This window comes from Alligator mississippiensis, chromosome 14 (assembly GCF_030867095.1).
Source record: "Alligator mississippiensis isolate rAllMis1 chromosome 14, rAllMis1, whole genome shotgun sequence".
Taxonomy (NCBI): Eukaryota; Metazoa; Chordata; order Crocodylia; family Alligatoridae; genus Alligator; species Alligator mississippiensis.
Genome location: NC_081837.1, coordinates 16,129,191 through 16,142,892, shown reverse-complemented (window position 1 = coordinate 16,142,892; position 13,702 = coordinate 16,129,191). Strand labels below are relative to the sequence as shown.

General features: G+C 43.1%; 1 protein-coding gene across 9 annotated transcripts in view; it reads right to left on the bottom strand.

Annotated features, from left to right (window-relative positions):
* CUX1 (cut like homeobox 1) overlaps positions 1-13,702 on the bottom strand; it is a 415,956-nt gene that overhangs the window by 220,674 nt on the left and 181,580 nt on the right. For all 9 annotated transcript variants that reach the window (XM_059717047.1, XM_059717050.1, XM_059717046.1 and 6 more), the window contains exon 4: positions 4,563-4,641. In XM_059717047.1, coding sequence (XP_059573030.1) covers positions 4,563-4,641 — 79 coding nt within the window. The remainder of the gene's footprint in view (positions 1-4,562; positions 4,642-13,702) is intronic.

Below are 13,702 nucleotides of genomic sequence, written 5' to 3'. Positions count from 1 at the left end.
GCTGTACAATAATCTACTGTCTTTTTTCCCAAATCTATTTTGTCTATTATCTACCAAATCTGATATCATGGACTTGATGTTGTAGCACTGGCTACAAAGCTTGCTCCAGGGTTTGCCTTTGGGTTGAAAGAAAATTTATTTGCCTTATTTGTTAAACAGATCAAAGGCAGAGGTCCGGTGAGGTGCAAACAGGACTTGCCCTTTCAAAGCTTACCTTAGTACCCTTTGCTTTCAATGAAACCATCAAAATACATCTTCATAAAAAACTTTTAATAAAGTCATATCTGCATAGCTATAAATACCATTTTACCAATTGTACGACACTACAACAGACCAATCAAAATTAACTCAATAATCCACATAAGGAGCAGCTATAGTTAAGAATGCTCCAGTTCAATTTCTACTCTTCTGAAGAAATTTGAATTTACTGCTCGCGGGGTAAAATAAATGCAAAGTAATTGACAGTTGAAGAAATGCTTAAAACACTAAAACTTTCATTTCTCTTATTTCTAGTTCTGAGTCAAAACTGTATCATGGGGTGGGGGGGAAGGAGATGGTGCACTATCCTCCTCTGTCCTTTCACACGGGGCATCCACACCCTTCCATCTTGCACTCTGACCACAAAGCTAGGGACAGACATTCAAAAAGCCGGAGCCTAAACCGATAGATGTGGTCTGGCTGCAGAGGAGAGGGGAAGCTGGGGCTAATTATGGAGCCTGACTCTGCTGCCTCCCAGCATGGCAGTGTAGCCTGGCCTGGCGCAGCCCCGGGGGCAGGGTTCAGCATCCACTGCCTTCTACCTCCAGCCTGGCGTGGGGGCCACAGCGGGGGAGGCCGTGGACTGCCACAGCCTGTTCTGGTGTGGTCCAGCCCTGAGGCCCAGGAATGAAGCCCATTCCGGCCCAGCCCTGTGGCCCAGGGGTGTAAGCAGTGATTGGCCCACGGCATCCCACCCCTGCCCCGCCCGGTGGTAGCAATTAAAGCTTCCCCTTAGGCTACCGGAGTCTGGCCCCACCCCGCTCCTGCCGCTGGAGCAGCAAAGAGGGGCAGGGGACTAGGGACACCTGGCAAGGGTTACTGCCCCTTTGGCCAGGCAGACCCAACAGCACTCCAGAGCAGGGTCCACCCCCCAGCCCCTTTCTCAGCCACCCAGAGCAGTGATAATGCTCTGGCTAGGGAGGAGAGGCGTGGAGCCAACCCTGCTTGGCTGAAACAGACAGCCGAGCCCAGGGCTGCAGAGCATCCTGGGATGCTGGAGGACTATGATTTAACTTAAACCAGGAAGGAGTCTGGGACACAAGTTCCATACACCAGTTTGACCTCAATCATTGAAGTCTGATACTGCATTCAAACAAGCTTATCTCAAACTGGTTTTGGGCTTTTGATTTTGAAAGGGGTTTATGGGCACTGAACTTCTGTTCTGTTAGAGGTTTAATATCATCCTCCATTTAATTCATGAAACTTTCAGCATATCTCCTGTAACAATGCTTGCTCAGTATACAATAACATTATTTCAAAGTGCTGCTGTAGGTTTATTCTCCCTACATTATTTATTTCAGGTTTTAGGAAGCTACTTACCCAGTTATTAAATCAGCAGGAAAATAAATAGAAAATATGTGAAATGGTGTTCAAGTCAGCAAAAAAGACAACTGAAGCTCAAACCATATGTTCAGGTAACAAAGAAAGATAGCTATTGTAACATCAGCTTCCAGACATTGGGAAAATTCAATGGGTATTAATGACCATGACTGGTCAGGACTTTGTTTCTCATCAGAAAGAAAAGTGCATCCAGCAGCAAGTGTCCTTTAACATTAAATAATATAGATAGTGAGACAAGCAGCCTCAGTGCTGCTCAGAATCTCAGTAGTCCAGCTCAGATCCCAAATAACGCTCCCCTCTCCCCTCCAGCTCACCTCCTTTCCCGCACGCCAAGCTTGCAGCAAGGCAGGTTGCATAAGGCAGCTTATTTTCAGTCATTCAACCAAGTATGAAACAGGCTCAACCCTGCTTACTTTATTAGATTTTAAGTACATTTTGAAAGGCATGCCCTTTCTCTGTTTAGCTCCTGCATTTTATATGTAGTTGTAATAGCTAACATATTCAGAATTATCTGCAATTACCTCTTAAGTCAGCCTACCATTTTCTAGGTAAGAATTAAGCATTTAATTTTAAAATGACTCTGTTTGAAGCCTAAAGGGGAAGAAAGTAAAATTGTGGCCTGAATTGTGATCTGGTGGATAAATTCTATACATCTCCTCTTTTTGGAAAAAGCAGCAAGAGGAGTGAACAAGAAAATGTCTGAACTATTTCTTCCATTCAGGAACTAAAATGATTTTACTTCCTTTCTTCCTGATACTATGGAAAGTGTCAGGACCAGGGATCAGGGTTTTCCATTTGCCAAGGAAAACATGGTAAAACCTGGATTTCCTCATTTTAAGTAGAAAAAATGTGAGAAATGGTGTGTTTTCCCTTGAAGGCTGGCAGAGTGCCAGCTTGCAAGAGGCTGGGGGGAGTGGGAGAATGGCGATCAAGCAGGGGGTACCATGTGCATGTGCGCACATATATATGTACATGGCCACCAGGAAGACAAGAGAGCAGCTTCTGCCTGTAAGTCTGGCAGAGGGAAGGCGCAGGGATTGAGGTCCACATAGTGAGAGAGGGAGGGAGTTTAGCAAGGCTGTAGCTGGGGCTGCTTGGGGCCAAGGGCTGGAATGCATGACCACAGGGCCTGTGTGGGAAGTGGGGTGAAGCTGCTGGCGGCTCATCTGGGAGGGAGGGCAGGGGAGTTGGCTCTCCACTGCTACATGCACTCCTGGGGGGTATGGGTGGCACGTGCCTCCCAGATTTGTACATGAGGCAGGGGTAGAGGCAGGCTGCCCACTGTGAGCTTTGCCTCCCTGCCCTGCTGCCCTCCCCCCAAGGGCCTCTGCAGCCTGCTAGCTAGGCCCTGGCACAGCAGGACAGACTAGGGCAGGGAAGCTCAATGCCGCTGCTGCGAGCCTCGTGCTGCCATGGTGATTTGCCCCCTGCCTGACTGGCATCTGTGGGGGGCACAACTCTGCACTGCCACTCCAGCTGCTTCTGGGTAGGCAAGGGGTGCATCGCCGTGGCGGTGCAGGGCTCGTGGCGGTGGTATCGAGCGTCCCCACCCTGCTCTGCCCTGTTGCATTGGGGCCTGCCTGCTGGGCTGTAGAGGCCCCAAAGGGGACGGCAGCAGTGCAAGGAGCCTGAGCCGCCGCCTGCCACCGTCCCTGCTCCCCCCATATACGTTCCGCTTTGGCCATGATACCCGTGGAAGAGGGGAAGCTGGGCTTTGTGCCTTACTCTGCTGCAGCAGCCACTGCCTCCCACAGGCACCAGCCGGGGCTCAGGAGCTGCCGGGGGGGGGGGGGGGGGTGAAGGCTGGTGAGTGAAGAGGGCAGGGGGAACTCTGATTTTCCATGATAAAAAATCCAAAATCAAATGCTAAAATTTGAAGATATTGAAGAAATTTAAAATAGAAACTTTTTAATTATACAATGTGTGCACAGAATTACCAAACAGAAGAATATAGGTTTTCTTCAAGAACCATAACATCATTTCCTGGGAATTAGACATCAGATGCAATTACTATATGGTCCTATAAAGGATACTGAATGTCTGATAAAATGACACCCTTGTCATGTACGGTGATGCTTAATGTTAAATGGTCACGTCTGCATTCCATTCATAGCTTTCTTAGAATATCATAGCTCAGTTCTCACATAGGAAGAAAAATATTGTGACATTTTAGAATCAAAAGCATACCTAAATATTTGAGATATTTGGGAAATGTTGTTTTTACTATGGGAAGGTACCTGAAAGTGGCCTTTCTTTGATTACCCGACCTCAATTAAAAGTGAATGCCAAGTACCTTCTTCCCATGAGTTAGGGACTCTGGAGATGTATCTATCTACCTTTGATGTAGATGCTCATTAGTTTATAGATAAGTAAAATTAGACAGTATGGCTGATAAGTGACAATCTCCAAGACATTAGCAAAGGAGCAGGAGAAAAGAACCCAGGACTCCCAGCCATTTGTTCTCAACAAGACTACAAAAATAAATTCAATGTTTCAACTGAAAAATGAAAATTAAGCCTCTTTCAAATTGGAAGCAGAAAAAAAAAAAATCAGGAAGTATGGACTATCAGAGTTAAAAGGAACTTGAAAACTGATGTTATATAGAATGGACATTTGCCTAATAATAATAATAATAATAATATAGAAGATTGACAATATTTAGCTTTTCAATAGCCAAAATGCCTTTCCTGTTCAATTCTGAAGTCTGGTAGAGTCAAAACTCTGCCAAACAGTTTTTGCTGGCTTGAGGGTCTCAAAATATAAAGTGACTCAAAATAATTAAAATTTAAACTCAAGCCATCAATAAGCCTTCATTACAGTTCTTTCTGTTAGACTAGAGACAATGTCAAAGAACATGAATAAAAAACACTACTCAAACTTCTACTGCTGAAGTAGAAGAAATGCCCAATAACATCTGGAACTACAGAGACTTGCTTTTCAAAGCAGGATAATAATTTGCTTACCTGGAACATCAATTAATCTCTTATAGACATTCAAGAAGGCTGCCTCTGCTTCTTTACTTCTTTTTCCCAATGCATCAATCTAAAATGTGAGAGGAAAAAAGAAAGGCTTAGATTGGCTCAAGAAAGCTCTCCACTCACCCTCAATGGTCTTAGAACATAAATTAATACATTTTGTAATATAAACTTAGTTCACATAAAGAATGCAGGCTTGCATTTTATACATAGACTGAAAAAACTGTGTGGGGAAATCTAAGAGTATTTAGATTGTATTTAGATGTAGAGTGGCAATTTAAGAGTATTTTCAATATGCTTATGCTGAATATACTAAAAACGCATTTTAGAATAACCACCAGTATCTGACATTTTTAGGTCCAATATGATTTATTTTGGTATATAAATTATAATATTGTATGTGACACATTCTTCATTTGGAATGAGACACTTTCCTTTGCTCCTTACAGAAGTCTAACTGTGCTATAACATGACACACAGGTAAGGTTTGTTTTACATTCTACTTCTACTGCAGCAAAATGTGCATAACTTTACATTTTAATACATATCTTAGAATGTCCTCAGACATGTATTTTTCCTGATATGCTATTATACCAAGGACTAGACAATCAGGAATTCCACATACAAAGGAATTTTCCTGTAAGTCTTGGTCGCAGGCTCCCAACTTAAATTCTGAATTGTCTTCCATTTGTGGGCTTAGAGTTAAATCCATATAGCCAGATTCTGTAATATGTATGTCCAACTAACTGATAAGAAGAGCTGTATGCCCATATGCAAAGGCAGAAATTGCTCAATACTATTTATTATAATTTTCTCTCAGTAATTTAATTTCAATGAAATGTCAGGTTAACAATTCTGAAAATGAAATATATATTCCATTGTGAAAGAATAACATTTTAAATATATTTTCTAATGCACCATATTAGATAACAAGACATTTATAATGACGAAAAGTTTGACAAAGCAACAGACGCAGTTAAATTATGCCCCACAATGCAGAAGGAGACAACAAGAGAAACAGAAGTGTCTTTGGCAAAGTCCTCTTGTAGTGCATGGAGGTCAGGGTTGGAACTAGAAGGATGGATATTATAGTTCCTGCATTTTATTAAAAAAGCTAGGAAGGATCTGAAGAACTATAGATATCTAACCCTGATTTCAACTAGAGAAAGAAATGATAAGGGATAACATTATGAAACATTTTACGATGTGTATGTCAACATGTACTAAAAAAGGAAGGTCCTGTCTGAAAAACGTCCTTGAATTCTTTAACCGCATTATTGATTTGGTAGATAAGGCTGAAACAATGGACAGAGTTTACTGTATTAGTGTTTTAGTGAAGTATTTTATACTCTACTACACAAAAGACTAATATGCAGAATTAGAAAGTATACTACAAACGGCCAAATGAAATGGACTCAAAACTGCCTTTGGCACAGGAAATAGAGGGTGCCAAGTGAAAGGAAACAGCTTAGAGAGAAGAGAGATAAGGAGTGGGGTGCTGCAGGGTCAGACTCTGTGCCACTTCTGTTTACTTTGTACAAAAATGACTTTGCGAAAAGGAAAGATTTTGAAAAAGCCTACAACTGGAGACGATTAAAATAATGAAGAGACAGCCATTCAATGCAAAGAAACAGCAAATTTCAAATGGCTTGTACAGAAGAATCCTACAACTTGTTGAGAGTGTGCTAAAAAAGATTAATGCCACAAAATTGGAGAAGGAGAACCACAGAAATTACAAAGAAGAAATTACAATTCAGTATATAAACCAGGAAAAGACTTAGGGAGAGGGCTCGTGGAAGAAAGTAAAGTTGCTAAAAGCATCTGCACAGTGCTTGGCAGCAGCAACAAAATCTTCAAATATAAAAGAGGTTGTAAAAACAGGAGGTCTTTTAATGCAATAGAAGGCTGTATTTAGAACAATGAGCCAAATTCTGATCCCACTTGCATCTAGGAAAATCTGGAGTAGTTGGATCCAACTTTCGTAGAGGTGTGTCAAAATGGCACTGACGTAATGCAGAATCTAGTCTACATTACTGAACTTCTGATAGATTAAGAAAGCCTGGGTATCAGGAAGTAAAAGGCAAAATGACTGAGGATAGATCCACATTTTGAAGAAAAAAGTTGGCTATACTTGGCTTTTACAGTTTATCAAAAAGAAAAGACAGTGGAATCGAGCATGAATGCACTAGAAAGCAAGGAATAGAAAGTGATGGACAAGCTGTTTACTGATTCAAATATAGAAAATCACTGATGAACTGAAGTTCATAATGGAGTATGCACATACATATTTTGGTAACACTGTCTTCATAAAAAAAGTGCATTTAAATTTAGCTTATAGAACAAAGCCTGAAAAGCACAGGAAGGTAAAATCAACATTTGAGAAAACCACATAATGTTGGCGGGGAAGGGGGGGAAGGGATGGGGGGGTTGCTTTGTTTTGGCGTAGAAGAGAGAACAGAAAGCTGCTATTGGCTAGATCTGAGTATCAGATAAGGAGGTTTGGTTTGGTTTGGTTTTGGTTTTTTTTTTTTTGGGTGGGGGGGCATAGAAAGGAAGATTCTGGAGGTTTGAAACTGATTTTAATAAAAAATATATAAAACACAAAAGTTTAAACTTCATACACCAAGTGAATTAGAGGTGATCTGATAAAGGCTGTTTTGTAATGCACAGGAACGTACTTGATTTTCTCTTTTTCAGACTGAGATTCCATATAGCTATAGTAAGATTTTATTTTTATTCTTCAATTAGTTGATATTAGTTTTATTCAAGTTGTCTGACAAAATTAAGCAATCTGTCTGGTTTACAAACTACATTTAGAGCGAGTACCTCAGTACTCCTTAGAACGAACACAAACACAAAGCTATAACTAAAGCACTACCAAAATTTAACCCAGATTAAAAAATTGGGATGCTGTCTCTGCACATAAAGGGGAAACGTCAGCATCAGAGAGAAATACCAATGCAATGAAGCAGAGTGTAAATTTAAGCCCAACAACAAAGAAAAACAATCCTGAACAACAAGGTAATAAATATTCAGAAAGTTGACTCAAAAGTTTTTATAGTCTAAGTGCTGTTGGCTGAGGATCTAATGAGAATCAACTGGGACTACAACATGTTAAAAAAAAGTTAAAATAAAATTTTGGCTGCAGATTTTTGTAAGCTGTGAAAAGGTGAGGGAGTCAAAAAGAATACAAGTCAACTGATAATTATATTTGCAAAGTCTTGAGACCAGCTCAGCTCTGAATCTTTATCTATCTTAACCAGGCCCCATCTCTTTTCGACTAGCAAGAAACAGCAGTGACCTCTGTACTTCCCACCCCATGAGCATATGCTCACTTTTAAGTTTTGGCATACTATTTGTCTTGATAATACCAATGGAGCTATATTGAGATAACAGAAATAAGACACTAGTGTGCTAGGAATCCTCCCTCCTTAGCATACTGTTCATCTTTAAAATACCACTGGAGCCATAGGCAGATAACAAAAATAAGAAACTAGCATGTGAGCAATCCTCCTTCTGTCCACCTTACTGTCCAAGGTCAAGCTCTTTTATGAATTGTTGCATGCAGCTCAAAGATCAGACTAGGCACCGCAGGAAGAGATGAGGGGAAGGAAGAAAAAATGGGGAAGAAAAAATCTGCATAATCATCTGTCTGTATCAGCTCAGTGAAACTTCTTCATTTGGTCGCAATCCACGCTTGCCTGTACGACAACTGAATGTACACTACTATCGGCAAAAAACCACAGTAGCTTGGCTAGCCTAATTTAAGTACACTAGGTCTTATGTGATCTCTCTAATATCTGAGTAAATCTAGAATCATGCCAGTGAAACCAGTAGATTTATCTTTGCATTTGCCCCTTTGTAACAAAAATCGCAATTTGCCCGCTAAATATTGAGTAATGGCAATGGCAATGTCCAAAAATGGGCTAAATGTTAATTTACATTAAAATCACCTCCCCTGCCATTCATGCCCAGTTAAAATTCACATGGAGATATGTAAAACCCATCTCATTTAATTTATAATCTATAATTCTTTATTCTTTGAGGAAGTTCAACACTAATTGAAAGCCTGAAGTCTGTAATACCCCACAAATCACCCGGATTCAGTGTTCTGATCTGAAGGAAAGGTCTGCACAGGAGAACAGTCTGTACTGAACTAAATACTTTCTCATACAGCACAGTTACAACCAGAAGGCTGCACTGTTGTATTTTAAAGGTACAGCACAGAGATAAAATTAGAAAGCCGAGATTCCAGACACCAAAACATTTTGTTTTGATGAGCTGTGGACTGGAAGGGACCAACAGGTTAAAATGTTGTACATAAGCTGAGAAAAAGATAAAATACCAGACAGGGAGGCGAGCTGACTTTCACCAGGGAGCACAGTTGGGATATTTAAAATTTTACTTTTATAGGTATGTGATACAGCCAGGCATTTTTTTAAAAGCTTTTTAACAATCCAATATATTAAAGAGAGCTCATCAGGAAAGGAACCTATTATCTTCTGTGAATCAGTGCTTCAGTTAACAGCACATAAAATGTACTGGAACCGAGTATAACAGTTATGTAGATACTTTATATGATTTTTCTTTTCATGATCTTTTACTAATATACCTCCAGGGATGACAGCTAATAATTGTCATTTCACCATGTTGAACCCAATCTGCAGCTACCGTACCCTATTAAAATAAATGACGTGGCTCTCCAGTAACTTCTCAAAGACTAATTATAAAACTTTACTATTTGGGTTTGAAATTTAATAAATCCCTGGCAAACAAACACTACAGCATATAAATTATACTATAGCATTTTGAGAGAGAGAGAGGGAGGATGATTCTCTTCCATGCTTGCGTTACTCGTGGATCTGAAGATGGCTGACGAGGCCGATCCCGGATCAACGGACTCTGTTGCAACTTGGGCATGTGTTTCCGGGCAGGGTGGGCGGCTCTGGATACTTGATTTGGTCCACAACACCCGCTTTCTGCCACTCCCGCTATTCCGCCTCCTCTTGTCATTATACGGTTTCAAAGTACTGAGATCCTTGCAAAAGATTCCTCCTCCATTTGGGGCGGTCCTGGGTGACAGTCTCCTATGAGTTGATGTTACATTTTTTCAAACTGGCTTTGAGGATGTCGTTGAAGTGCTTTCCTTGCCCTCCTCTTGAGCGTATGCCTTGACTGAACTGGGAGAATAAAACATGCCTCGGGAGTCTGAAGTTGAATATCCAGATGACATGAACAGCCCAGCAAAGTTGGTACTGGATGATCATTGCCTCAATGCTCGTGATGTTTGCTTGCAAGAGGATGCTAATCTTGGTGTGTCTATTTTCCCGCTGGATTCGAAGGATCTTCCACAGGCAGCATTGACGGTACTTCTCCATCAACCTGAGGGGTCTCCTGTATGTTATCCACACCTCAGCTGAGCGGAGACTGTAGCATTTTTATGGTGCTATAACACTAAGCAAGAGTAATTCTCTTATCTTGTCATGTTTTCCTGTTGCTGAGGTCTTTTAATATGTGATGCCATATATGCAGCAATATTTAGGGTAAAGATTATGTTAAAGACAAAATCTTAACAAAACTCCCCAAAAACTCCACTAGAAATTTCTTTAACTCTACATCACACAAATGTTTTAATACAGCTGGTGTTTATTTAACTTTCATTAATACCAACAGTAATAAATGCATAATACACTGATGTTTTGCACATTTTTTAAAAATTTTATTAAAAGAATTATCACAGGTGATAATGCAAAAAAGTTTTGTTGGCTCTTCTTTGCATAATTTAAATGCACAATTACAATGATTTAAATTGTTTCTTCTTAATATTGTATCTGTTTTCCACCCAGAATAGTTTTAGCTAAGCTGTAAAATACATTTACAAGTATATGCGTAATGGAAAAAATGAAAGCTCTTTAGCAGAGTTGCTCTAATGTAGCACAGAGATATGACATACTCTAAGGAATATGTAATCCTATAGATATAAAATTCATATATACCAGTGAGTTCAGGGTGCTGCCCATTGAGTTAAAACTATCTGGACTAAAAACTGAAGTAGATTACATATAGGTGGGGTTCAGATCCTTCCAAGTTTCAGCCCTGCTCCAGAACCAGGATAACACTAGATAAGCCTCTTCTTCCCATCCATGTCCAGATAAATTCTATTCTTCCAAGGCCAACAATCATGCCCTTCCCTAAGGCAAGATTACTCTTTCAAACTCACAGGATGCAGCCTTCTCCTCCTCCTGGTTATTAAGTTTTGATCTTTATGTCAACTGAAACAGCCCAGCTTACCCCATAGGTGTCGGCAGCTAATGGCAACACTGCTTCCTACCGCTCAGGCTACCTGCCCCCTTCAAATCATTGCTATATGCTCATGCCTTCCCCTCTGGTCAGCTGCTGCACCTAGATGCCTTGGACTCTACACTGATCTTCCTTCCCCTCTCACCCCAATACAGAATATTCAGAACAGAAGAAAACTATTCGTGTGACTAACCGGGAAAAATTAACACCTGGGTGTCTATAGATGTGCAGAGATGCTGCTCCCACGTGCTATAATTACAGCACATCGGAGCAGACTCAATCGAGTCTGCTGGAGCATGCTAATTAGTATGCCCCAGTAGCTGTTACATCTCGTGTACTCAGTGTCCCCACGGTTCAAAATGGTGATGGGATGCTTTATCTAAAGCTTGTCAAACAAGCTTTAGTTAAAGCACCCCTGCTACCATTTTGAAGCGTGGGACACTGAATACACAAGATGCTGAAGGTGCTTTAATTACAGCGGCTCTCAGAGCCACTTCAAGCAAAGCACCCCACCCCCTGCCACACCTGGAGCACATGTAAAGATGCCCCTGAAGGCTCTGGTCTTCCAAATTCTTTAAGCAGGGTGGAGCAAGATGTTAAAGGTAGAGATATGCACTAGCAGACGCACGTTATCAGCAGGGATCCTGGTTTTCCTTGACCAAAAAAAATCACAAGTTCTCAGATTAAAAAAATCCACAAATTATCTGATAAAACCCCCAAATCTGTGATGCAAGTGAAAGGACCCATGCCCCCCAGATCTGTGCATGGGGTGAGGGCAGGTGTGGGCTGCTCACTGAGGACTCAGGCTCTTGGTTTGCTGCCCTCCCCCAGGGCCTCTGCAGCCCAGCAGGTGCAACCCAGCACTGCAGGAAACAGCAGGGTCACATGGGGATCTCCTTGCAGCTGCAAGCTCTGTGCTGCCCTGGCAAAACATCCCCTGTGTGTGTGGGGTTGTGCCCCTCACTGCTGCCATGCACACGGGGCACACGTCTCCAGGGCAGTGTGGCGCTCGCATCGCTGCAGGAAGGAGATCCCTGCTGTGCCCTGCAGTGCTGGTTCGCACCACTGGGCTGTGGGGGCTCTGGGGAAGGGCAGCAGGGCAGGGAGCGCAAGCCTGCAGTGGGCAGCCTGTCCTACCCCTCACTTCATGCACAGATCTGGGGGTCATAGGTCCCCCTTGCTCCCTGGGAGTGTGTGCAGCAACAGAGAGCCAGGTCCACCCCCACCCCAATGAGCCCCCTGCAGCCCCGTCCCGCTCCCCGCCAGGGTCCTGCGGCCACGCACTGCGGCTCGGGCCTCAAGCCCCACACACCATGTGGCTGGGCACCAGCCCCAGTCCTGCCCAGCACTCCCTCCCTATGGGGGCCTTCAGTCCCACTCCCCTGCCCACTAATCTGCAGGAGCTGCTCTTCAGGCTGCCTGGCATGTACATGCACATGGTGCCCCCTGCCTCAAAGCCCACCTCCCGCTCCCCCCAGCCCCTTGCAGGCTGGAACTCTGCCATGGGTCTCTTTGTTACAATGAGAAATCCACGTTTTCCTCTGGTAAAGGGGAAAAGCTGCATTCTTCTGTTTTTCTGTGGGAGACGGAAAATCCGGATCCCTGCTTATCAGAGAAATACACGCTGAGGCCTGAGAAATACATGTAGCTCTTGCTGCAGAGAAATACACGTTGCAATCAGCGGTGTCCAGGCTGTAACTATCAGGGACACCTCAATATAGTCTATTGCCCCCCCGGTAGTCAGTCCTGGCTTGCTGGCCTGCCCGTTGCTCCCAAGTGCCTAGATGTCTCTTGCCTGCCAGGACTTCATGGTACTGAAATTAGGGAATAGGCCCTCAGTCGTATAACACAGGTGCAACTTTAAATGCCTCTCTGTCTATGCATAGCTCTGGGTTGCCTTTGCCCTGTTCCCTGTAGTCCTGCAGACTTTTGGGCCCAATCAGCAGTGCAGTGGGGTGAAGTCTCTGCAAAAGTGTCCCAGCGAACTTGACCGCACTGCAAAACAATCTCAATGGGCTCAGCCACTCTACACTCAATCCCACCAGGGTGCCATTTTCCTAGTTCCTCTCTGGTTTGTATCCTAGCCCGTACAGTCTCCAGTTCCCAGTAATGCTTTCATCCATTCCCAGCAGGAAGCTCCTGCCTTTGGCTCTGCCTGAGTCAGACTGCCCCCCTGCCCCGGGGCTGAGTTTATAATCTCAAGGCCTGCCCCTTCTGGCCTCTCAACAGTTTATCTTAAAGGTCCAGTCCCCACTTCTCTACTCTTACTCTGATTCTCTAGTAACAAGGCAATGTCTGCTGTTACGCAGGCCCTGTGTGCACGCATCCTTACAAGGGATTGGGCCATATCTTCTGCTCAGCCCCAGGCCACCTCGATCTGGCTCTGCACACTGCGATCAGGCTCTGGGCTTCTGTGCTGCTTCTCCTTGTCCCCATGCCAGGATTGGGCTCTGCGCTGCTCTGCGTACCCAATGCAACATGCAGGGCCACAGCCCACAGAGCTCCTAAAAGACCTGGAGGGAGCCCACAGGCCAAATTACATGGAGCCAGGAGTCAGATCTAGCCCTCTGGCTGGGGGTTCAACACTCCTGTCCTACAACTACAATACTGAATTTTAACTTTGCAACATCGTTTCCACAGTTCAGAAATGCAATGTTTCTTTTCTTTCAAAGCAAGTTCTCCAGCCACGCTATGTACATGACTCCTATCAATGTTAAGAGCCATGCTGCAGTCTCATCAAAGGGAGAATATACCCCTCTCTAGATGTTCAAATGTGTTTAAATCACCTTCTTGAGGGGAAATGTTTTGTAAATTGATTTTGTTCTTAG